General features: G+C 41.1%; 1 protein-coding gene across 1 annotated transcript; it reads left to right on the top strand.

Annotated features, from left to right (window-relative positions):
• The first annotated feature begins 17,358 nt into the window (after positions 1–17,358).
• On the top strand, positions 17,359–25,385 carry Serpinb9b (serine (or cysteine) peptidase inhibitor, clade B, member 9b). The gene is made up of 6 exons (NM_001346368.1): positions 17,359–17,477; positions 17,811–17,948; positions 18,471–18,588; positions 20,321–20,463; positions 22,874–23,029; positions 24,446–25,385. The coding sequence occupies exons 1-6, from the start codon at positions 17,460–17,462 to the stop codon at positions 24,761–24,763; spliced, it is 891 nt and encodes a 296-aa protein (NP_001333297.1). The 5' UTR covers positions 17,359–17,459; the 3' UTR covers positions 24,764–25,385.
• The last annotated feature ends 1,717 nt before the right edge of the window (positions 25,386–27,102 follow it).

Raw genomic sequence — 27,102 nt, 5'->3', positions numbered from 1 at the left:
AGAGCATTGTTCAACTTCCATGTATATGTGGGCGTTCTTCCCTTATTGTTATTGAAGACCAGCTTTAGCCTGTGGTGGTCTGATAGGATGCATGGGATTATTTCTATCTTTATTTATCTGTTGAGACCTGTTTTATGGCCAATTATATGGTCAGTTTTGGAGAAAGTACCATGAGGTGGTGAAAAGAAGGTATATCCTTTTGTTTTAGGACAGAATGTTCTATAAATATCTGTTAAGTTCATTTGGTTCATGACTTCTGTTAGTCTGTCTACATCTCTGTTTAATTTCTATTTCCATGATCTGTCCATTGATGAGAGTGGGGTGTTGAAATCTCCTACTATTATTGTGTGAGGTGCAGTGTGTGCTTTGAGCTTAGTAAGGTTTCTTTTATGTATGTAGGTACCCTTGTATTTGGAGGATAGATATTTAGGATTGAGAGTTCATCTTGGAATTTTCCCTTGATGAATATGAAATGCCCTTCCTTATCTTTTTTGATGACTTTTGGTTGAAAACCTATTTTATTCGATATTAGAATGGCTATTCCAGCTTGCTCCTTCAGATCATTTGCTTGGAAAGTTGTTTTCCAGTCTTTTACTCTGAGGTAGTGTCTGTCTTTGTCTCTGAGGTGTGTTTCCTGTACGCAGTAGAATGCAGGGTCCTCATTGAGTATCCAGTTTGTTAATCTATATCTTTTTATTGGGGAATTGAGTCCATTGATGTTGACTGATATTAAGTTATAGTGATTGTTGCTTCCTGCTATATTCGTATTTGGATGTGAGATCATGTTTGCGTGCTTTTCTTCTCTTTGTTTTGTTGCCAAGATGATTAGTTTCTTGCTTTTTCTAGGGTGTAGCTTGCCTCCTTATGTTGGGCTTTACCATTTATTATCCTTTTTAAGGCTGGATTTGTAGAAAGACATTGTGTAAATTTGGTTTTGTCATGGAATATCTTGGTTTCCCCATCTATGTTAATTGAGAGTTTTGCTGGATATAGTAACCTGGGCTGGCATTTGTGTTCTCTTAGGGTCTGTATGACATCTGTCCAGGATCTTCTGGCTTTCATAGTCTCTGTTGAGAAGTCTGGTGTGATTCTGATAGGTCTGCCTTTATATGTTACTTGATCTTTTTCCCTTACTGCTTTTAATATATTTTCTTTGTTTTGTGCATTTGGTGTTTTGACTATTATGTGACAGGAGGAGTTTCTTTTCTGGTCCAATCTATTTGGAGTTCTGTAGGCTTCTTGTATATTTATGGGCATCTCTTTTTTTAGGTTAGGGAAGTTTTCTTCTATGATTTTGCTGAAGATATTTCTTGGTCCTTTGAGCTAGGTGTCTTCACTCTCTTCTATACCTATTATCCTTAGGTTTGATCTTCTCATTGAGTCCTGGATTTCCTGTATGTTTTGGACCAGTAGCTTTTTCCTTTTTACATTATCTTTGACAGTTGTGTCGATGATTTCTATGGAATCTTCTGCTCCTGAGATTCTCTCTTCTATCTCTTGTGTTCTGTTGGTGATGTTTGTATCTATGGCTCCTTGTGTCTTCCTTTGGTTTTCTATATCCAGGGTTGTCTCCCTTTGTGCTTTCTTTATTGCTTCTATTTCCATTTTTAATTCCTTCTCCTGTTTGATTGTGTTTTCCTGTATTTCTTTCAGGGAATTTTGTGATTCCTCTCTATAGGCTTCTACTTGTTTATTTATGTTTTCCTGCATTTGTCTAAGAGAGTTCTTTTTGTCTTTTCTTGAAGTCCTCCATCATCATGATCAAATGTGATTTAATCAAGATCTTGGTTTTCTGTTATGTTTGGATATTCAGTGTTTGCTTTTGTGTGAGAATTGGGCTCCTATGATGCCATGTAATCTTGGTTTCTGTTGCTTAGGTTCCTGTGTTTGCCTCTCGCCATCAGGTTGTGCTTGTTTTGCTATTTCTGACAGTGGCTACACCGTCCTATAGGCCTGTGTGTCAGGAGTGGTGTATACCTGTTTTCCTGTTTTCTTTCAGCCAGTTATGGGAACAGAGTGTTCTGCTTTCAGGCCTGTAGTCTTTCCTGTCTACTGGTCTTCAGCTGTTCCTGTTCGCGTGTGTCCTGAGTCCACTAGGCAGGTCACTTGGAGCAGAAAAGTTGGTCTTATCTCTGGTCCCAGGCCTGAAGTTCCTCCTGGGAAGCTGAAGCTCTCCATGAGGGCAGCAACCAGAAGGGCCTGCCCTGCCTTTTCTCAATTCCCTGTGCACATGGGTCCCAGATGGCACTAGGTGTTTTCCTCTAGAGTCAGAAATTTGGGCAGAGAGTAGTCTCTCTTGGCTTCCTAGGTGTGTCTGCCCCTCTGAAGGTTTAGCTCTCCCTCCCACGGGATTTGGGTACAGGGAGCTGTTGACCGGGTCCCTTCAGATCCGGGCGGTCTCCCTTTTCATTCTTGATTTTGTTAATTTGGATAAGATCTCTCTGCCCTCTATTTAGTATAGCTAAGTGTTTATCTATTTTGTTGATTTCCTCAAAATGCCAGCTACTAGTTTTGTTGATTCTTTGTATAGTTCTCTTTGTTTCTCCTTGATTGATTTCAACCCTGAGTTTGATTATTTCCTGCTGTCTATTCCTCTTTGTTGTATTAGCTTCTTTTTGTTCTAGAGCTTTCAGATGTGCTGTTAAGCTTCTAGTATAAGATGTCTCTAATTAATTTATGGAGAAACTCAGGGCTATGAGTTATTTAGCACTGCTTTCATTGCGTCCCATAAGTTTGGGTAGGTTGTGCCTGCATTTTCATTAAATTCTAAATGTCGTTAATTTCTTTCTTTCTTTCTTCTATGACCAAGTTATCATTGAGTAGAGAGCTGTTCAGGTTCCATGTGAATGTGGGTTTTCTGTTGTTATTGTTGTTATTGAAGACCAGACTTAGTCTGTGGTAGTCTGATAGGATTCAGGGGATTAATTCAATCTTTTTATATCTGTTGAAGTTTGTTTTGTGTCCAGTTTTATGGTTGGCTTTTCAGAAGGTATCATGAGGTGCTGAGAAGAATGTATATTCTTTTGTTTTAGGATGAAATGTTTGATATATGTTAAAATTATTTGATTCATACCTTCTGTTAGTTCACCTGTGTCTCTGTTTAGTTTCTGTTTCCATCGTCTACCCATTGGTGAGTGTGGGGTGTTGAAGTCTCCTACTATTATTATGTGAGGTTAATGTGTGCGTTTAGCTTCAGTAACATTTCTGTTACAAATGTGTGTGTCATTGCATTTGGTGCATAGATGTTCAGAATGTAGAATTCATTTTGGTGGAGTTTTCCTTTGATCAGTATATAGTGTCCATCCCCATCTTTTTTTTTGATAACTTTTGTTTGAAAGTCTATTTTATTGAACATTTAGAATGCATTTTCAGCTTGTTTCTTGGGACATTTGCTTGGAAAATATACTGAGGTATATTTCTTGTATGGAACAAAAATGCTGGGTCCTGTTTTAGAATCTCATCTGTTAGCCTATGTCTTTTTATTGGGAGATTGAGTCTATTGATGTTGAGAGATATTAGGGACCAATGACTGTTGCACCCTGTTATTCTTGTTGTTAGAACTGGAATTATGCTTGTGTGTTTCTCTTCTTTTGGTTTATTGTCAGAATATTAATTTCTTGCTTTTTCTTGGGTGTAGTTACCCTCCTTGTGTTGGAGTTTCCTTTAAGTATCCGCTGTAGGGCTGGATTAGTGAAAAGATATTGTTTAAATTTTATTTTGTTTTGGAATACCTTGGCTTCTCCATCTATGATAATTGAGAGTTTTGCTGGGTATAGTAGCCTGGACTGGCATTTTTGTTCTCTTAGAGTCTGTATTACATTTAGCCAAGATCTTCTGGCTTTTAGAGTCTCTTTTCAGAAGTCTGGTCTGGTAAGTCCGCTTTTGTATGTTACTTGACCTTTCCCCCTTACCGCTTTCAATATTCTGTCTTTGTTCTGTGCATTCGGTGTTTTATTTATTTTGGGAAGAATTTCTTTTTTTTTTTTTTTTGTTTTGTGTTCTGTGGACTTCTTGTATATGTATGAGCATGTCTTTCTTTATGTTAGGGAATTTTTGTCTATAATTTTGTTTAAGATATTTACTGGCAGTTTGAGTTGGGCGTCTTCACTCTCTTCTGCCTTCTTTTCTTAGGTTTGGTCTTTTCACTGTGTCCTGGTATTCTTGACTATTTTGTGTGTCAATGTCTTCTATGGTACCTTCTACACCTGAGATTCTCTCTTCTATCTCTTTTACTCTGTTGGTGATGCTTGCCTCCGTGACTTCTGCTCTCTTTCCTAGGTTTTCCACCTTCAGGGTTGTTTCCTCTTGTCTTTTCTTTAATATTTCTATTTCCAATTTTAGATCCTGGATGGCTTTGTTCAATTCCTTCACCTGTTTGATTTGTGTTTTCCTGTATTTCTTTAAGGGATTTATGTGTTTCCTCATTAAGGGCTTCTATTTTTTACCTATGTTGTCCTGTATTTCTTTAAGGGAGTTAGTTATTTCCATTTTAAAGTTCTCTATCATCTTCATGAGATGAGAATTTAGATATGTATCTTGCTTTTCAGGTGTGCTGGGTTATCCTGGGCTTGTTGTGGTGAGAGAACTGGTTTCTGATGTTGCCAAGTAGTACTGGTTTCTGTTGCTTGTGTTCTTGTGCTTGCCTCTTGCCATCTGGTTATCTCTGGTGTTGATTAGCCTTGCTGTCTCTGACTGGAGCCCAACCCTCCTGTGAACCTATGAGCCTGTGATCCTGTGAGCCTGAGATCTGGGATGTGTCTGAACCCCTGGGGTCAAGCTATATCTCCATGTGTGCTGAGTGGATAGGGATGCAGACCACAGGCTCTGCTCAGGGCACAGTTGCAAACTAGAAGGAGTGTGTGACTCTGGCTGGGCAGGGTACCTGCGTCCCTCAGTACCTGGGTCCTGGTTATACCAGGTATTGGAGCAGGGTTTGAGAGTCTCACCTGTGATCCTGGTGTGTCAGATCCTGGGGGTTGGGGAGGAATCAAACTGCAACTGCATGTGGGCTAAGAGGGTGGGGATGCAGAACTACTATGGTCATTTTAAGTAGCTATACCAGGCATTAAAAACTTGGGTCATAATGAAGGATAAAATGGCAGAAGTTTGAGACTAAGAACATTTACAGCACCCTTAAAGGACTCTTCTCTTGTCTGTACACCCTGACTGTGAGCCAACTTCTGTGCATCCTACAGAGCATCCTTGACTGCTGCTCCGTATGCCGCTATATGCAAAAAAATATCTTTGGATTCCTCTCTCAAGGTGATCAGAGTCACAACTTTAGTGGTCTGGCAAGGCCTCCTGACTTGCTGAGTAGCTGCTTTTTCTGAAGTTATATACCTTCCTTTGGGAAGGTTCAGAAGCTTTGAAAATCATTAATAAATTTCAAATTAAAAATTTCACCATAGTGTTTAGTTTCATTAATAATTTTAAATCAATAATTTGCAGTGTCCTGGTTCTTTTGAAAAATCAGACAGTTTGAAGACATAGAAATGGCTGTCAGATTTACTTTCTCCCAAGTCCATTTAGGGAAAGGTTTTTTAATAACTAGAAATGGGATGTACTGTCTGTTAGAGCAGCTCAGGGTATCATGTCTTAGAAAAAGAAAGGCAAATGCTTTCTATAGACTCAATTTTACAAGGCTTTCTCTGTGCTCCATACTCTCCATTATGGGCATTCTTCCCTAAGACTCGATGATATGTTAGTATTTCACCCTGTTACATGGTCTATGACTTATTTTCTCACCATCATGTGTATATGATTCAGATTTCAGTAGCAGTTATGATAATGATCCTCCTCTGTGTTTTAAAATACTTACAGGTAAAATCCTGAATGTAAGGGCACAGTGAGATAGCTGAGAAACTTTGATCTCTGACCATGGTAGAAATATAAGGAGCTGAAATAGGAGCACATCTTTAAAGCTACTTAGGCTTCAAGGTGACACCTGTCTTTAACCAAGAAAGTGTTGCTCAGAAAAGCTCTCATCCAAGTGACCAAAGCCAAGCAAATGTTTCTAACTCCCAGTTTTCTGACCGTAACTGGATGTGTTCTAATCTTGGTCTCCACTTGTATTCCTTTTATGGAATTTGTTCAGACAAAGGCTTATTACACCCTGAGGCTAGGGTGTTGGAACCAAGTGGAGACTGTTTCCGCCTTGCCTGACAAAAAACAAGGATACTCTAAAGGGACATTTGTTCTTCAGTTGGCTAAAAACTACTTCAACAGTGTCCTGCAGAGAATTTCCATTTACCTAGGAGCACCATGCTGATGGATACAAAATCCCAGAGTCTTCCCAAGGAAAATTATCTTCCATAGAGAGATTTCTGATTTCTCTGACCACCTTGCGGGACAGAATAGAGTCAGTCAGCAATGGGACAATGATAGGCAGGACCTCATCATGGCTGTATAGCTCTATCAATTCAAATCATTTGCTTTCTGTAATCTCATGTCAGGAATCCCACTGACAGACTTGCGAGCCCACTAGATAACTTAGTACCTCTCTCCTATGTGGCCATACGTATTAAATCTCCTTTGTCTTGTTTCACTATGAACTTGCTGTTGTAGTAAATAATATAAATAAAATGAGACACCAGCCCATACTATCACAGGCACTATAGGGCCATATGGCATGTGTGGGGTATTTTCATCTCAGTCAGCCCGACTCGTCAGACTCTCCAGTCCAGGAGTTTCCCAAAGGTCTCTACTGGACTTGCTAAGTTCCCAGTTTCTATTCCATGCTGCTGCTGGCTACTCTCTGGGCCCTGAAGCAATCTTGAAACCATGGCTAGACCCAGACACAATCACCCTTCTAGTTCCCATGGCAAGGATAGCCACAATGCCAGCCGCATTCAGCCATCCAGCCCCTGTAGTTATAGTCACAACTCCTAGTAACCCATTAAAATTAAAACTCAATAAGCTTGCAATTTATCAATCGGATTTATATCTGTAAATTCTCACTCCACAAAAGGTCCACACAATAAACTCACAACCAAATGATATTGATATAAACTGCCTACCTAGATAAGGCAAATTGCCTCATAAAAATCCATCCTTTATGAAATATTAATAGTTACCTGTCACCACTTAAAGCCACACAGATCTGGGTCATCCTTCTCTGCCGTAATCTTGGTTCTTCTCCACCTTCTCATCCTCTGGCCTTATAAAAACTCTGCCCCCACCTTTCTTTTTCACTTCCCGGTCACAGGCCTTGCCTTATATCGTGCCTACCCTCACCTGCATATAGACAGCAATCCACAATTTGCCTCTTGAAATTTGCTTTTAAAAGGACAGCTGCTCAAGCCAGGCTTGTTAGGGCTGCCAGAGCACAAAGACCCTGACCTTCTCAGTTGATTGATATAACTGTTGTTGCTCTTTTGTGTGTTTGTGATAGAGTCTCCCTTTGTAGTCCAGGCTGTCTCTGGTATTTGATATATAGACTAGACTGGTTTTGAAAATCACAAACATAGGCTGCCTGGGTTGTGTATAAGGTCCTATCCAAGGGGATCATCTGGGCTCTGGCCTGGCCAGAGGGGCCAAAGAATTGCAACTCTTCAGGAGGGAGGGGGAGCCAGAGCAAGTCAGGCTGTCAGGCCTCTTCCAAGGACACTGCAGTGGGCATCTAGGAGCCAATGTCAGGGACCCCATGCAGGAAGTGACTTTGATGAAAGCTTCTGGAGAGAACGCTCTATAAGGAAGACACTCTCAAACAGTCGTTGGTGAAATAACTCTTGCACGTTATTCCTTGCGGATAGGGTCTTATATACATTTGGGGTGTGTTGGGCTATAAAGGCAGATGCTTTCTATTGGATTGCTCTGAAATGTTAGGGATGCCTCATCTACATGTGGAGGAGCTTCAACTATTGCTCCTACATGACTAATTTATACAGTCTTCTCTATGAAGACTGGTCAGAACCTGGTCAGAAGTAAGTAGATTTAAATGTCTATCATTCTCAGGAGAATTACGAGGGTTTCTGAATCTGCTGAACCTTACCAAGTTTTCTGTCTGGTGGCATGGTCCACTGCCCCATAATATGCTTGGCTTTGTCTATTGATTCAAGCATTGCAAATGTGTACCACCATATCCAGCTGTGACTGATCTTTTTTGTTCACCATACTGAAAGTCTGTGATAATGACTCCTGTTGGGGACCCATAGTTCGTAGACCGTTGAACGAAGTCTTCACAGCTCAACCCCCACTTGAAGTTTATTAAATTCTCCTGAATTGTTTCTCACATAACATTTCTTTCAGGCTTTTTTTTTCTAGCCACCAAAGTAGGAGCACTTTACATCCCGGGCTGCCTTCCTGCCACTGCGTGATTCACCTTCTGATTCTAGGAAAGGAGGGGGTCAGAGGAGTTGAAAACTGCGAGGACCCATGGACAAATGGGACATAGTTATTCACTGTGTGTGAAGAACGCCAGGCTGGTTGCCTCCAGAAGGCACCCAGACACACACTGACACACACAGAACACATGAAAGCACCGGCCTAGATGATGGAGTATACAAGCCACAGTAGTGTAGGTTGATGTCTATATGCAGATGGGGGCTGGCACAAATTAGGTCAAGGCCCCTGATTGGACAGTAAAAAGTAAGGCAGGGACAAAGCTTTTGTTAGGTGAGAGAGAAGGGGAAAGAAGAGGAGTCACGATAGAGACAGAGAAGGACAACCCCGATCTGGGTGGTCTTAAATGGCCCTAGGCAGTTATGAAATTTTCTTAAAGAATGGATTTCTATAGGTCAGTTTATCTTATCTAGGTGGGTAGTTTATATTTTTATCAATTGGTTGTGAGTTTATTGTGTGGATGTATTGTAGATTGAGAATTTAACATATAAATCTGATTGCTAAATTACAGCTTATTGAGTCTTGATTTTACCAGATAGTTGGGAGTTTATACTTTAGCTGCCAGAGGGTGGTTCCTGTGAATGTGGGCAGAGTCTGCGGCAGGGAGCCACTATAGGCCAGCCTCTGCTGGACCTATTGAGTCTTGATTACACTGGGTAGTTGGGACCGGAGAGCTCCCGGCTGGCAGAGAGACAGCCAAGGCGAGGGCAGCTAGCAATAAGAGCCAAAAGACTGGGCTTAGAGGTAATGTAGCATGGTGCCACACTGGAACTGGCCGCCACTGATATAAAGGTACCCCACAGATGCCATGTGGCCCAACAGTGCCGGCACTAGCACAGGATAAAAGGGTCTGGCTATTTTTAATATTTACCACAAAACAGTATGGTACAGATAGAGACCTACAGAAAGGCAGGGGAATGCAGACTCAGGTTCCAGCCACCCACATACAAGAATAAAAAGAAAACTAGGTTAGGACATGCCATTTTCTGAATAGAATTCTAAAAATTTTATCTCTAAAGTAAGAGCATCTTTAGTCTTTGGACCCAGTCAACCCCAAGAAAGAATCCACCAATCAACTCTCAGATAATTAAGTCTGAATAGAGGGTCTTAAGTGAGAGCTATGAAGGCATGAAAAGAAGTTTTCTTAACAGAGGACAAACAAGTTCTAGGAAGAGGCAGACCAGGGCTGTGACTATGGTCTTTGTGATTCATGTCTCACAGAGATAGCAGAGTCAGCTGTTTTATGCATAGGATGTAAGGGTCTTCAGTGTTGGGACGACTTAAATTTACCATAGAGATGGAACGGTAACTAAGGAGCACAGTGAAGAATTCTGTGTCAAGAGATTCATTGGAAATATGATGATGATGATGATGATGATGATGAGGAGGAGGAGGAGGAGGAGGAAGAGGAGAATGAGGAAGAGGATGACAGCAATGATGCTGATGACAATAACAATGATCAAGATGATGACCCCTCAAATAAAAATAGGCAGGAGTTTGAGCAGGCAATCTTATAGGAAGATTTTTTTTTTATTAACTTGAGTATTTCTTATATACATTTCAAGTGTTTTCCCTTTCCCGGTTTCCGGGCAAACATCCCCCTCCCCCCTCCCCTTCCTTATGGGTGTTCCCCTCTCCATCCTCTCCCATTGCCGCCCTCCCCCCAACAATCTAGTTCACTGGGGGTTCAGTCTTAGCAGGACCCAGGGCTTCCCCTTCCACTGGTGCTTTTACTAGGATATTCATTGCTACCTATGAGGTCAGAGTCCAGGGTCAGTCCATGTATAGTCTTTAGGTAGTGGCTTAGTCCCTGGAAGCTCTGGTTGCTTGGCATTGTTGTACATATGGGGTCTCGAGCCCCTTCAAGCTCTTCCAGTTCTTTCTCTGATTCCTTCAACGGGGGTCTTATAGGAAGATTTTTAAAGAACCAGTGAACTCATGAGCTTATGACTGACATCACTACTCATCAGGGAAAACTCAAAACCATAATGAGTAATCACATCACACTGATTGGCTAAAATAAGAAAAGAGAAACCATGTACAGAGAGAGACTGTGTATGCACTTGCTCATGCATACACATAAGTGCATAGAAGCCTTCAAACTCATTGGGAACTTCTTCAAACTATTAAATGTAGAGTTGTCATATGACCCAGAAATACCTTGGGCTATACCCTAGGTAACTCTAAGAGAGCATATGTCTATACACAAATTTATATATAAATGTTCATCGTAAAATTAATACTAGACAAAAGATAGAAAGTATAATGCTGACCAATTGAACAAAAACATATTTTAGATAGTATTATTATTGATATTCTTACTCAGACAAAGAAGACCAAGGATGTTAATGAAATTTGGGAAAAGAATGAAGCCCTTCAACCCTGGGTCTGATGGAGACTCCTGCCATGCCAATTACTGTGAAGGTAGCTGACATTCATACAGTAATCATTCGATGTAAGGATATTTCCCATAGAACAGTAAAACAGCCATCATGCTTACAGCCCAAGCATGAAGGGTCATTCTCCTTTTCCATATGGAAACATGCAAATCCCTAGGAATCTTACAACAAAACCTATTTATAGTCAAAGAGATGACTTAGCAGCCTTCTAACCCATGCTTTATTATGACTGATTATAATATCTATGCGAGGTACCACTGAAGTCACATTTACTTTAGATAACAAGGAAGAGAGCTTTGGCATAGGGGGCAGCTGTTGTAGTCCTCTAGGATAGAAGCCCAAAGCAGCAAAAACATAGACAATTTTGACTCCAAAAAATTCTTTAGGTGTGAGAGCAGTGAGGCACATGGCACCAAGCAGGAAGAACACTGAATATGATGATAACTTCCTTAAGGGAGATGAAGCCCATGGAGAGGAATATGGCAGAGGGAGCTGTGCCCTGTAGAGTAAGCACTGCTCTAAAGGACAGGCCCATGTTGTAACAGACTACATAGAGAAAATAGAATCGGGGGGCAGGAGGTGGAATAAAGGACAGAGCTTCCCAGACAAGAAGAGAAAATAACATGACCTGATTCCGGAAAATGAAGAGGAAGATGGCAGGGAGGTCTCTGGAGGGAGCAGGGGTGGGGAAGGAGAAGCAGAGCAGAAAGGAGAGACACTGTCAGAAGATACAAGGACAAAGGGAAGATAACAATGGGCAGCTTCTTCAGTGATGTGGGACCCAAGGGAGCAGTGGCACCAAGTATATGAGTTAAGGCAGGAGATGGTCTGACTGGCTATTGGTCAAAGCAGAGGGAATAAGAGGAACCTAAAGGGAAAGGAGGTTGAAATCCCCTCTTGCTGGTGGAGGACAGATGGGAACAGAGGAAGCAGATGCTTCAGGTAAAGGAAGTCAAACCTTTCCTCAGGCAAGATGAGCAAGAAAGCCACAGGCTAACAGTCCTGCAGCTGTACTCACTTCCTGCTGTGTCAGGGGTTAGAGGACAAGGGGTGTGAGCAGCCTCTTCGGGAAACACAGAGCTGGGCAGCAGATGATAAGCACCCTGGAGATTGGGAAAAGCTGCCCATTCATAAGCCACAGGAGAGCACTGGGGTGGAAAGCTTTATCTAGACTGAGTGCAGCACAGACAGTCTGAAGTTGAGTGAGTACTCAGGCTCGGCGAAGCCAAACATTGATACTCTCCAGCAGAACTAGATGAATGACACTGTAGACCGAGTCAGCCTTTCCTGTGTCTGAGAAGTCTTCCTAATGTTCCTGTTCCCCAGCAAGGCTTCCTTGTATGGGAAGTTCTGATTATGTGTCTTGTCTTCATTTAGTTTCATTCTTTGTAGTTTTAGAAGCTTGTCCTTAAGTAACAAATCAAATGAATACTGCGTTTCTGTTAACTATAAAGAAGAACGAGGATTTTTCGGCATCTTTGTAAGATGTAATTTTGGAGAGCCACCAAAGCCACACATGTAGCTACTGCTGAGACACTAAAGCCAAGCTCTCCTGTGGAGCCCTGCATGCGTAGGTCTTTTTCTCCTTTTCTTCCCTTGATACATTACTATCTTTCAACATATTTGTGTTTGCTTCTCAATAAATTCCACTCCATTCCATACTGTCTCATTCCTTTCTGTGGCAGTCAAGATTGGTGGTTTCACTTGAGTTGAGAATTCTCAAAACAATCCAACCCCTGCAGATAGAATTGTGTGGCAAGTCTGTTGCCTGTGCCCCAGTCACTGCTACCTTGAACACTTAAGAGTGAGTCTCTGAAACATCAGGTTAGTAATAGAAGACCGCACACACACACACACACACACACACACACACACACACACACACACACAACCACGTATTTTGTTCACAAGAAATTCTCATGACTGGGAGGAAAAGCATAAAATGGATTAGTGTTGAGGAGAGCAAGGTAGGTGTAAAGAAATGGGCTTTGATACTGGGAACTTCCACATCCCCTCACTCCAAACCCCACCCCAACCCCAGAGTACTATTATAATCCAGTAAACATTCTCCCTTGTCACACAGCAAAAACTCCTGCCTTTTCCCCTTTCCCTAGGGCCTACCTTTCTCCCCAATCCCTACCAGTCCTCTTCTTGAAGAGGTGAGAGCTAGAGGCCTGTCTAACTGTAGATGACCAGAGGCACTGAACAGGAAGACCCCACCCTGAAATGAATGAGAATAAAAGGGTCAGCTGAATCTGGAAGGCTGCTCTGTTAAGCTACAGGCAGTATCCAGGCTGCAAAAGCTACATTGAACAGCAGTTACTCTGGTAGGTTTGTAGCCTGACTCAGGCTGTGGCTGTGGGACTGATGAGGTCAGTTTTACAAGGCACAGGCTGAATCCAGGTGGGAATTCAGGAGTTAAACAGGACTGAAGAATTAGGGACAGAGACAACTGGGAGGTGGTGTATGATAGGCATTTAAAAAGGGAGCCTCCTTTAAGAATCCCTGCTGGTCAATGGAAGCAAGGCTGATCCTGGGGTTTGGGATCTAGGCAGTGTTGGCTCCTCCTTAAGTCAGGCCTAGGGGTTGCAAGGGGTTGGTAAACTTTCTACAGGCCTCTGTTCATGCTTCCTCTCAGTACTTAAAATTGACAGATAAGTTGACTGCTTTAGCCTTCTCCTCCATATTTTACAAAAGTAATCTCTATCTTACTTCTGAGTCATTTAAATATCTGGGAGTTCTAGTCTAAATTTGAGCACTACTCATTCCCATTTATAAAAGAATTCACTCCATTTTGACAGTAATTATGTCTTCTATTTATCCGAGAAATCAAGTAACCCCTTTATCTGAGTATGTTTCCAGGTGCTTACTATTAGGGTGGCAGCCATCTCCTTACCTTCACAGAGCTCCAGAGTATCGACGATGGTAGACAGCAATCAGTTAGAGAAAGATTACACTTAAGAGTGGTAAGCAGATCTGGAGTGGGACAGCTGTCCTAGGATTGGACAGCAGAGGCCCTGAGGCTGTTCCCAATGAAGTTGGAAAGGAGGAGTAGTCTGAACTCAGTGAAAGGGATGTGGTAGATGGTCTTTTAGGTGGAATAGACAGCACTTCAATGACACAGAAGCAACTTTAAAGTGACATAAGGATGGGCAGTAATGCAGGGGATGGGCCAGCTGGATCAGATGAGAGAACCAAACAGAAAGTAAGTCATTGAACTAAAGCAACCCCACCTTTCCTCCAGAGTCCTGGGAGACTTAAGGGGAACAGCCAGAGGATCTATGTCCACCCTTAGAATGCTGTGTCACTGTCTGAAGAGTGGCAAGAAACATGGGATGGGGTGTTCTAAGGCTCCTTAGGCTTTTGATCTGCATTTTCCACTTTGGAAAGCACTCTGAAACACACTTCCAGTGTCCAAAGGTCACACGACAATGAGAACACAGCCTTGGGATGCACAGGGTCTCAGAATTGGCTGAAGGTGTCATGAGCAGTCAGTTGGTCTAGGCCCAGCTCTACATTCTTGTGGGAGAGGAAGGATGCTCAAGAGAAAATCAGCTTGTGTGGTTGCAGAAGGTACAAGCTTCCCTGAGTTGCCACTGCAGGGGAATGCTCCCTGCTACACAACAGAGTAGAGAACACCAGCCTGTCTTTAGGTCTCTTTCAGCATTTCAGTGTCTTACGTATCAAACTGCAAATGGGGAAGGCACTGTCTAATTCACACCTGGGTATATCAGGAGGATTCTTCACAGGCTGAGTCCAGAATGCAGAGTTGATGAAGCCAGGCTAAAGGCCATAGCTACTCCTGGTTGTTTTCTTCCTTGCTTCCTCTTCTCTTCCTTTTTCTCTTTATCGAAACCTCAACATTCTTCAGAAGATACGTATGTGTCTGTATGGAAGGAGACTAGAGTCAGCCTCTATCTACTGTGTTCTGTTTTGTGTTCCTGATACCCTTTCCTTCTAGCTCTTTCCTTGGCTGATAACTTTAAAATTGTAAAGACCATGACCTAGAATGAATTTTTGAATTCGATTTAAAATACTTATGATCTTTGAAATAACAACCAGAAGTAGCGTCCCAGATTACCCTGCCTTAGAACAATGAACCTTCAGTTCTGTGTTGCATTCCATATCTCCTTTCCCTCCAGACTCTGCATCATGAATACTCTGTCTGAAGCAAATGGCACCTTTGCCATCCATCTTTTGAAGATGCTATGTCAAAGCAACCCTTCAGAAAATGTATGTTACTCTCCTGTGAGCATCTCCGCTACTCTAGCTATGGTCCTCTTGGGGGCAAAGGGACAGACCCAAGTCCAGATATCTCAGGTAAGTCCTTTGTCATAAGCACAGCCATGTCACATACATAAGAACTGCTGAGAAGGGACAATGGGAATATGTATACACTGTTTCATTGGTCAAGGGCTAAAGAGGAAGGACATGGTCTCCTCCAGGAAGACTCATTTAAGGGCAATGAAATTTTCTGGGTAATAACTTGGGAGAACTCTCAATACTTTGCCTAGAATTCACTTACCAGTGGGACATAAATAAATTCTTGCTATAGGTTATGCTATGCAATTCTTTCAAGAATACGAATTAAGGGCCAGGTAGCAAACTCATGGTTCTGAGTTAAATATAAAGGGGTGTTTTTGAGATATTCCAATTAGAAAGAGCAAGAGTAGTTAAAGTGTAACAGTTCGGATATACTTTACCTAGATAGTGTTTAAAAGCACCAGAAGTCCACAGAATACGACATTTATGACCATTTCATTATTAAAAACCATTTGTCTAGCAAAATGTCTGCTCTTGATAGTACCACCTGAACGTTTCAGAGAGGATGTTGAACATCATGAGCTTCAAGAAGTTGTTTTCCTGGGAAGGAGCCACTGGGCAAGAGTTGCCCTAATTCATCCACAGGAAAAAAAATACTACTTATGAAAGGACATAAGGCACAGGATAGTTGACAGCATAGTTCTGCCAAGCTATTCTTCATAATTCCTGTTACACGTAAGGTCAGTAATTGTTCCAGTGTTTTGAGCAATAGAGGACTGTTGGTTAGACAGCTATCTCAACAATTTGTTTTAGCTTTGGAAGCTATGTTAGTGCTTCTTATATTTTTCAGGTAATATTTAAGTGGCTCTCATCTGAGAGCAGGGCTGAAGGGTGGTAGTCTCATAGCAACTCAAGCTGTTTAGCATTGAGAAAGATGATATAGATTTGAGAGGATGGCTTTCAGATGGTATATAAGCTAAAACCAGGACATAACTCAGGTGTAGGATAGTAAGCCTTTCAACTTAGGATAGATGGTAGAGTACTTTATCTAAATTGACAAATTGATAGACTAGGTATCATTTGTACCTCATACTGTGTAATTAACTTGTCGTGATTTTATTCAATTTATATCTTGGAGAAGAATGTTGATATATATATATATATATGTATATATATATGTGTGTGTGTGTGTGTGTGTGTGTGTGTGTGTGTGTGTGTATTTATTGGACAGAAAAGGTAAGATGTAGGTGAGGTTCCCTAATTGTTATATTGGCTAAATAAAGACAGAAAAAGCCAAAAACTGAATGAAGAAATAGAGGTAGGATTTCTGGGTCCCAGAAGGAAGAGTAGGACACAAGAGTAGGGTATTTTTGGCCAGGCAGAGGAACTGAGGAGCCAGATACCAGGTAGGCTGGAGGCAGGGGTGGGGTTGGGGTTAGGCAGAGGTTGTTACACCTCATGGTGGTGGTGGGATCCCCAACCAGAAGCATTCCAACACAGGATACCTGATGGGCTTAGGACAATGCATTCTGTACCCAGCCATTGTGCCATCTAGGTGATTTTAAATAGTAAGATTGTCTGGTGTTTTCCATCAGTGATGACTCAGGTGGGCAAGAGAGAGTGCACAGCCACTGCTTCAGGACGGTTTCAACTAAGGTGGTGGGGGTGGGGGTCAGTGGACTACAAGCAGTAGCTCCAGGCCTTCTCAGGGGGGTAGGTTGCCCAGCCAATTAGCAAAGGCAGCCAGAGGAGTGGGTGGTCTCAGGAAAACAGCAGCTGGCATGGCAGCAGCTCCTCGTGGACCATAGCCAGGATCTCGGGAACACGTTACCTAGGCATGGCGGCTGGGAGCACTGTAGGAAAGCAACTGTTAGCGTCAAAGCCTAGCGGAAGTAAGCATGGTCCTTAAAACTACGCACAACGATACCTGATGGCACAGGCCTTTAACTACAGCTACTAAGGAGACTGAGATAGGAGGACCCCACATCCAAGTCTAGTCTGGGAAAAGTACTTTCAAATTAAAAAAAATTTTAAGGGGGAGGAAGGATGTTGTTAGGGTCACAGCTTAGGTTCCATCCCAAATACTGTAAGGTAAGAAAAAAAAAGGTGTTGAAATTCTTTGAAGGAGAGTTGGCAGAGATCTAGCTTATTTTTAGAGCAACAGATCTGGTAATCATTCAATGGCAAGGAAGGATAATTCTTGCTCTCTATTTGTTCAACCTTGCTTGCATCAGCCACATGGGTAAATGTGTAGCTAGTCCACATGCTGACTGGGCATCAGGCTGATGACTTTGAACCAGCATCCTGAGCATTCTAGGGGATGAGGAAAGAGTTCCTCACCTCAGAGGGTTCCAAGGACAGGCAGGAGCCATTTGCCTGAGGAAAAACCTTCAGCATGCAGCTGCACAGTGGGAAGTCATCACTGTTGCTCTCTGGCTTGCCAGGACTTTCTTTCTCATGAAGATCCTTTTATGTGTAAGTGCTCATTCTCATCATTTCTGAAGGCAGTCCATGAGGACATGAAGACAAATAGAGGTATTCATCATTAGTCCTCACGGTCTTTCTAGGGTTAGGTTCACTCATAACCACTTACACAGAGCTTGTGTGTGAGTGTGTGTGTGTGTGTGTGTGTGTGTGTGTGTGTGTTTGTGTGTGTGTACATGTTCTTGCATACCTCTTTTTGGGGGTTTGTTTAGGGAGACTATGTATCAGATCCCATGATCCTCTTGAGCCATACCTTTACATCAGAATTCCTTCTTCATCGAAATGTTTCTTCATTGAGGTCAGGTTTTATCTTTCCCTTCCCAGGCATCTCATTTGAGCAAAAAGGGAGACATCCATCGGGGCTTCCAGTTGCTTTTCAAGAAGTTGAACAAGTCAGAGAGATACTTCTCCCTGAGAATGGCAAACGGGATCTTTGTAGACAAAACTTGTGAAGTCCTGCCTGTAAGTTTTATTGGGGAATGATAGCAATTGAATTCAAATTTGTTGTTATATATCATGAAAGAAAGACCTAGAGAATAGGATAAAACTACACTTCAAATTCTACTTGGTGTGAGGGTGCACATCTATAATACCTGTACTCAGAAGGCTGCGATAGTAGAGTTACAAGTTCTTGCACAGCCTAGACTACATTGTGGGACTTACTTAAATAATCTCCCCACCCCCAAAATCACAATTCTATCATAATACCTTGAACTATTTCATATTTGAATAATTTTTATTTATTATTTATCATTTATATTCATATTTATTAGTTATAGTTTATTATTCATAATTTGAGTAATTTTTATTTATCCATGAATGGTTATTTCCCATTGCAAAGGCCTAGTACATGAAGATTTTTGCTGTTTAAGGTGCTATCTACACTCATTTTATTTTTCTTAAAACCATAGTTTACAGAAGGTTAGGAAGTTTGCTTAAATATTATACTTTAATGTTACCTTCCCAAATATTTTCTCTCCACAGACCTTTAAGGAGTCCTGTCTTCGATTCTATAATTCAGAGATGGAGCAGCTCTCCTTTGCCGAAGCTGCAGAGGAGTCAAGGAAACACGTAAACACGTGGGTCTCCAAACAGACTGAAGGTCAGAATTCCAAATTATTCCACATTTCATATTCTTGTGCTTTCCATCTGACCCTCTCTCTTCTTCCTCCTCTACCCTTTCTCTTAATTTTCCTTCTCCTCGCCAGAGACAAATCTCTCAGTCATTTCAGAGTCAACGTCATTCAGACCACCTAGACACCTGGTATAACGTAGAGCTCCGTGAATTCATGGAGGCTCTACTGAGACACCTAGATTTTAAATAAAGAGTTGTTTGCATATTTCCCTAGGACAGTGGGGCTGATGCAAATGTGATGAGAACTCATGAGCCTGATTTCTGGTCTAACAGTTTACATTAGAAGACCTGGGTTATCTGCAGTGATCCCAGGTCATGTGATTCCACCATCTCTGAGATGAAGATTCATGGATAGACCTTCCTCTAAACCTCCCTGGTGTCTGCTTCTTCCTAGAGCTTGTGTTGTCTCAGCTCTGACCACCTATACCTCTGAAGAGAAATCCTGTTTCTGCTTCCATGGTTCCTGCATTTATTCCATTCCTTACATATGATGAACCTAGACTTGATTTCCATTACCAATACTCTGCCAGGACTGCTTAGTTCCATTAACCTGAAAAAGCTCCCATTTGGGGTTGAAGCTTACATGTTTTAATGTCAGATATGACAGGGTTCCAGCATTGGTCTTATCAATCATTGAGATCATTGTCTGATATTTGAACCATTCAAATGCCTCCAAGTCACTAGGTACATTCTTCTAAAAGACAGAGAGTATGGAAGGAAAATCGTTCCTTAGAGTCCTCAATTATTTGCCCAATTCTCACTAGAGTTTTACCTCTTGTACACTCTTGATATTGTAATCAGAAAGCATCACCTTGATCAGTCAAAGTATACCCCTTAATAGAGAAAAAAAGGATTCTGTCCCTTGACCTTTATTATGTCTTCTTGGGATGGATTCCAAGGTGTGAAATAATAATACCTCCTCTACAAACTACTTTCTACCTCAGTTTCTCTGACATGTTTTGGTATGTTAAAAGTGGGCATGACCATGGAATGCTAGATGAAACTGTATATTTAACATTAATGTGTTAGTAAGTTGATAATCTGGAAATTGTTGAGTCTAGGAGGCTGGAGACCTCAGTAGTCTCAGTCTGGCATGGAAGGCCTTGAGGATTCTGCAGAGCCACTAGCCTTTATCCTCATGATGGTCAAATCAGTTGGCAGCTAAAAATGTCTAGTATGGTGGCTTGCATAGACCAGATGCCCTCACATGCAAGGACTGAAGACAAGTGGGCAAGCACAGTGCTGTTTCACTCTCTGACCTTTGTGTCTAGCAGAATAACAATGTGTTGTCCAGCCCTGGGGAACTTTGTCTCTATTACTTATTCTTTTTAGAAACATTCTTCACAGACCCTCAGAGAAACAGTACTCCTAGCAGATTCCCAATGTGATCAAAATGGCAACCAACAGTAGCCACTCCAGGGTGTAACAGTGACTTCTTCCCACTTTTGTTCTTCATCTTCTTTTCCCAAACCTGCTTTCCATGAGAGACTTACAAATCTTCTTCCAACCTCAGGTTGGTGATGTTCCTCCATTCTGTCTGACCTCCATTCAAAGCTGTTTCATGGTGTTTTATTTATTAATATATTTATCTAAATTTTTGCAAATTTGAACACATGATGTTTGGATCCGCCCATATATTTTTATCAGTTTATGCCTCACATATGTATGAAAAAAAATGAAATCTCTGCTTTCTCAAAAGGCAAAATTCCAGAGTTGTTGCCAGATGACTCAGTTGATTTCCAGACCAGGCTGGTTCTCGTCAATGCCTTATATTTGAAAGCGACATGGGGTCGCCAGTTTGACGAAGGATCCACCAGGGAAATGCCATTTAAAATAAACAAGGTAAGGAATAGTATCCAGAACTTCATGCCAGTGTGAGGAAGAAATTCCATGGGAAACTTTAATCATGAATGTGTTTTTCAGGGATCAGGGTAGACATTGCATATCCTGTGTGGAGTGATGGCCTGGCATGCAGCTCAGAAAGAGATCAGGAAAGCACAAAAACCATTTGAGACTTATGTTCCCGATTGAAAGGTTAAATCTGGAGAGGGATGATAGGATAAGGAGTATTTGCTGCCTGCATAAGTCTGTGCATGGATGGTGATTCTTACTGCTTCTGATTCTTTCTCACACCCTTTCTTGCAACCTCAGTCTAGAAATGCAAGTTTCCTTTTAAGTTCCTTAAAGAAAAAACAGAGGTGCTAAGGTAATATGAAACATGTATAGAGGCAGAATAGAAATACAAACATTTATATAAGAGTACTTTTTAATTAAAATAAGCATTTTAAATTATTGATCAGTTTACATTATTAAGTAATAATTATAGCTTTCTAATATTGAAAATGAGTGACTACGGTCTCAGTCTGATTGAGTGTAATTTGAATTAAAGTAGATTGTAGGTTGATTCACCTGATCCCTATAAAGTATAATTTATTACATTTTTGCGTATTATAAATGTTAAACTCCCCATATCGTTTTTATCAGCAGCACAGTAAAAAAGTTCATAAAAGAATAAGTTCTTTTATTAGGCAGTTTAATAGTTATTATTGATAATCTGTGGCAAATTTTATGTTTATTGTATCAATATTAGTAAAGTCTTCCCAGATGGCCTACTTTTGTATTTAAAAATTACTCCTAGTCTATTGGAAATGAACCAACTGGAATTAAAGACAAAACGATACATGAGTCTCAATCCTAATGGTTCTTGGCTTGTAATGGTTGGCAAGAATTTTCTGCATTGGGATAGGTTATCAGAATGTTACTTCATCACAAAGATGAATGGACATCTATGAATATGGCTCCAATCTTGTAGTAATTTAATTTGGGATCTCCCTTCCCTTTGATGGGCTATCAGGATGTAGCTCCATCCTAAGCCTGTGAGTGTCTGTGCTCCTGATCTTCTTACCCTGTAATAGGTTAGAAGGTTGTGACCCATCATAAACCTTTGAGCATGTATTGCTCCATTGTACATTGTACAGATTGTTTTCTGAGAGGACATATCTGTCTGTAGTCCTATTTACAGCACTATGAAAATATTCCTGTCTACTTTGTGGTAACTTTTTTCTGTTATTTATAGTTGATTATGCTTGTTTTTTAGATATATTGACCATATTAAATGGTGAAAATCCTAAATCTGAAGTATTAGCCATATTTCCTTTAGTGCAACAAACTCTCTGATATTGTCGAATTCAAATAAGAAATGCTTATTTTGGTTGATGAGTCCCGAAGTTTCAGTCTGGTTTCATTGGGCCCATCAACCCATGTTATGCTGGTGCAGCAAACCATTGTAGAAATGCATGGTGAAGGCTTCTCCATCTCACAGCACACAGGAAGCAGAAGAGAGAAAAAGCAAGGGGCTAGAATGCCAATATGTCCTTCAGAGAGTCATAAATATTTCAAAATATTTAGTTTTCTCCCATTAAAGTCGACACCCTAAAAGTTTGGCCTGCTTTTAGTATTGCCTATCGTGGAACAAAGGCTTTAAAACATGAGCCTTAGTGCATCATTTAAACCCAACTCTATGGTTATAGAATATTAATATGTGAATGCTAGGTTTCTTTTTCTAGATAACACATTATCTTTCTATATTATATATGTCTATATATATCATGATAATTTTTGGTTTGGGCTTTTATTATTGTCCTTGGTGTGTGTGTGTGTGTGTGTGTGTGTGTGTGTGTGTGTGTGTGTGTGTGTATGTACTTGACACAATTGAAACAAGGACTCTAAACTGAGAAGCTGCCTTCATAAGATTATTCTAGAGGCAAATCTGTTGGGCATTTTCGTGATTGTTTGATAAGGGCACCACACACTGTGGGTGGTGCCAACAATGGGCAGGTGGTCCCGAGTTATGAAAGAAAGCAGGCAGAGTAGTCCATGAGGGACATGCCAGTGAGTAACATTCCTTCATGTCGTCAGCCTGAGTTCTGGCTCTGAATTTCCTCAGAAATGGAACATGGACTGAGATTAGTAATCAGGTAAATCCTCTCATGCCCAAGTTGTTTTTAGCATGGTGTTTTATCTCATAGGACACACCCTAACAGAGACAGTACCATATCTGCTCACATTCAGTATGTTTAATGGAATCTGGAAGAGATGGGCAGACATAGTCTAAGCTTTTACTGAAACATGAATATTGTTTACATAGTGAGTGCTGAAAATTTCATTGTGGGCCCTGAAGTTAATAGCAGCTCATTTGGAAACCTTGACATCTCTCAATAATATGTTTTATGCCATGTATTTTTCTGCTTAGAATGAGACAAGGCCAGTGCAGATGATGTATCAGGAGGGCATCTTTTGCTATAAATATGTGAAGGAGGTGCCGGCTTCACTGCTGATGATACCCTACAAGGGCGATGAGCTGTGCTTTTTGGTCCTGTTACCTGATGAGAGTGTGGACATCAGCAAGGTGAGCCAGGAGAGTCCACAGCATTCATCGCTCTAAATGTCTTCGAGAAGAATCCAGTGTCCTTGGTGTCTTTTGTCATCAGAACAGAACTCAATGATTTTTACTTTCATCGTTTATTTCTGAGGGGGTGGTACTCACAGAGTCAGATTCAAGTTATGTGTGGCTTTGGACTCAAATCTGTGTCCAACATTCCCATTGTAACTTTTTGTCCTTACCATATGACATAAATCCATAAATAGTATGGGCAATTGCTACCTCATAGTGTGAAATCAAGGAAACTCAAATAATTGAACTTGGCAATTGGAAAATAGGCCCCCTCCAAACATTTAATTCATGTCATGATCTTTGTCAGTATTTTATTTAATGTTTGAGGTCATACAATAGATAAAAATATTGCATTTGTAGTCAGCGAAGAAGAATAGCAGTCAGGCAGGTCATTATAAGACCTCTTGGCCTTCCTTGCTGAGGGACTGCCCATGGTGTGAGTTATCCTCTGAATAGTAGGCAGTGGACTGTGCATGATATAAAGAACCTCTTTGTAGGCAGAGAAGCTCCCTGGCTCTCAGTATCCAGCTTCATAACTGTGCCATCATTTCTCTAGGGTATTAGCTTGTTTTTCATCACTGACAAGATGCCTGACTTCAATAACCCAGGGCAGGAAGGATGTATGTTGGCTCAGTGTTTCAGAGGTTTTTTTTTTCAAGGTACATGGTAGCATCATTGTTTGGCATTGTGGCAGCAGCTGCATGTGGCAGGGAATACAGATCTTTTAGTCAACAGGAAGCATAGAAAGGAGAAAGGACACATAGGATCAAAAAGGAGCTTCCAAGAAACACCTCCAGCAAATATGGCCTTCATGCAGCTAGACCCGCCTCATGTCTAAAATTTTCACTACCTTCCAAAATGTTGACACAAGCTTCCAAACAAGGGTGTGGTATGAGCCTTTGGGTAGAATTTCTCATTCCAGCCACAACAGCTCTCCAAACACATAGAGTTCTACCCTGGATCAACTTCCCTTTTGGTATGGCTCACAACAACAGTTATTTTTTCAGATTAATAATTTTTATTTTAGCAGAAATGATTTATTATCTTTGAAACTAAATGTAGTCCAAGAAAAAAAAACAAATACAATCTAAACCATAATTGCCTAGACATGGACACCTGTCAGATAAAAGATGTCTCAGAAATGATTTATGAGAGGACGGCCAGGTCTTCCTCCCCTTGGCTGCTTGACATCTCTGCCCATCAAGGAAGTAACACATGAGCTAATAAGACAGCTGGGCCCTCATGTGGCTGTCCATGTGAATGCTCATTTCCTTTGTATGACAATAGGGGTTACTGTGAGTAGGAGCGTACATGTTACTTTGGGTAAGACCTCAACTGTGAATCTGAAAGTCTCTAATTCTCCTTTGTCAGGTAGAAGAAGAACTCACTTTTGAAAAGTTAACAGCCTGGACCCAACCAGACACGATGTCATATACTCACGTTGAAGTTTTCCTTCCAAAATTTAAGCTGGAAGAGGATTATGACTTGAAATCTCTGCTGCAGCGCTTGGGAATAGTGGATGCTTTTGAAGAGACCAAGGCTGACTTATCAGCAATGGCTCCAGAGAGAAACCTGTGTGTGTCCAAGTTTGTTCATAAGAGTGTAGTGGAGGTCAATGAGAAAGGCACAGAAGCTGCTGCAGCAGCCTCCAGTGTCAATATAGTCCCCCTATCCTCTGGTGGCTCATGATTCTGTGCTGACCATCCCTTCCTTTTTTTCATCAGGCACAACAAAACCAACAGCATTCTGTTCTGTGGCAGGTTCTCTTCTCCATAAAGACACATATACTACGTGAGAAGAGTTCACACTTCAGCATTTCCATCACACTTGCAGCTCTTTGAGGATGAGCAAATAACGTGTTCTAGATGAGGGCACTTTCTTCTGGTCACCTGATCTTATGATGCCGGCATTCAGCTCTCCCTGGCCTGGATGCATCTGTGCCCTATGCCCGATATTTCTAATGATGGAATAGAGCATCACTTATGCTGCTGATATCCATAACTTTTAGTCAGTTATGTACAACCATTTAGAAGTGATTTCACTGTGCAAGAGTGCCATAATGGGCAGGAGAGAGGGCTCAGAAGTAGAAAACCTTGCTACTCTTGTAGAGGACCAAGGGACATTTCCCACCACTTACACCTCCTCTCACAAGCTCTGAAATTCCAGTTTCCATCCATGACTTGATACTGTTTTTGACATCTATTGGCCCTTGCATTCACATGTGCACTTATCCTGACTGAGAATTTTACAGAAAAGTAAATTTAAATTTATGTACAAGTTAATTTAAAAAATAAAGGGATTTTGAAAAGAATGGCATGACTTTTACTAATTGTTGAATAATATCGACTATGTGACTGTTTTGGATTTTATTTTCATTAGTCTTATAACAAAATCAAAAATTTATGGGTAAGAATCTGACATGCCATGATCTTATCTTCATTCTCTTTCAAACACACTGTAACCATCAAGCAGTGACTCTCCATTCTTCCTCCCTTTGGTTGTCTAACCACCAATCTTCTCTCTATCTGTATAGATTTACCTGTTATGGATATTTTATATAGATTGCCTCTTTGCTTTCTTGATAATGTTCTTGGATGCACACAGATTGATGTTTTCAATGACGTTATCCTTATTTAATACTGTTCTGATCATTTGGTATCCATGCCACTGCCAAGAATCTCACCACCAAAGTCAAGTACAGAAAGAACTGCCCCTATGTTTTCCTGCAAGACTTTCATGGATTGTGGCTTATATATCTAGGTCATTGTTCCAATTTGAATTAAATTACATATACAGTATGGTGTAGGAGCCTGATGTGATTCCTTTATTGATAAACATCCAGTTGTCCCAGTACTTGTAGTTGTTTTTGAATGATGAGGAAATGACCAATGAATAAGAATCAATGCTTCAGCTAGTGAAGTAAGGTAGGAAGATATATATATATATATATATGTATATATATATATATACATATATATATATATATATATATATATATATATATATATATATATATATATACCATTACCAGTATAGTGAAAGAAAAGTATCAGGAATGAGCAGGAAACAAAAAAGGAGAGTTTAATTGTTCTGTAATCAGAGCCCTCAGAGAAGATTCAGTGAGTGAAGATGCTTGCTGCCATGCCTGACAACTTGAGTTCTATTTCTGGAACTCACATGGTGGAGGAAGAAAATTAAGTTTAACAAGTTGTCCTCTGACCTCACCTTATGCACCATGGAATGCACATGCACGAATAGATGAACAATTTTCATAAATCAGATTAACTGATTCACTTAGGAACTTAATCTTGCAAGGGAAAGACAGGAAGTAAAAAGTAATAGGGACCCAAGTGATAAAGCTAAGCCAGGTGTACTCTCATACAGCATCATGTGTCCTGAGTTTTGTGGGTCCACATCTTCTCTGCCTCTTGACATGACCACTTGGGGAGGCAAAATGCTAGGAGTTCATCTGAGGTAATCCCACAATGCCTGTGCTGCCACCTGGGCAGGATGTTGGAAAGCCAGAGCTGCTTCGGGGTACCTGGGGTTGCAAATGAGGTCAGTACTGTGTGGGTTTTCTGACTCTCGGACATCTAGGCACCTCTGGGCATCTTGGAAGAGCCGAGAAAGCAGTCTGGGGCTGAGGGTTGGGGACAGAGGCTAGCCTGGGTGCAGGGTAGAAGTAATGGGAAGGGAAGCTCTGGTTTGTCCTAGCTGTGATTGTCCTTGGCTTGGCAGAGGCAAGCTTGGTGGTGGTTGTGGATGGGAGCATAGACAGGCCTTCTAGACTTAAATTAAGCTGTGGCTTTGTCCAAGGCCTTTTCCATGGCTCTCCATGGGAGATCTTGAAGGAATGGACAGTCAGTGGTTCCAAATAGTTTATTGGTTGTTCATGGTGGAAAACAGGTGCACAACCCTTTTCTCAGAGTCTGACCCCAGAATAAATACATTTTGCAGGGAGGAATGTCTGGGGAAGAAAGTTTATTGGCTACGTCCTCAGGATTTCTAAGTAACTCATTAGCATGGGG

Source organism: Rattus norvegicus, chromosome 17 (assembly GCF_036323735.1).
Source record: "Rattus norvegicus strain BN/NHsdMcwi chromosome 17, GRCr8, whole genome shotgun sequence".
Taxonomy (NCBI): domain Eukaryota; kingdom Metazoa; phylum Chordata; class Mammalia; order Rodentia; family Muridae; genus Rattus; species Rattus norvegicus.
Note: the sequence above shows the minus strand (reverse complement) of the source record. Positions and strands in the feature narration are given on the sequence as shown.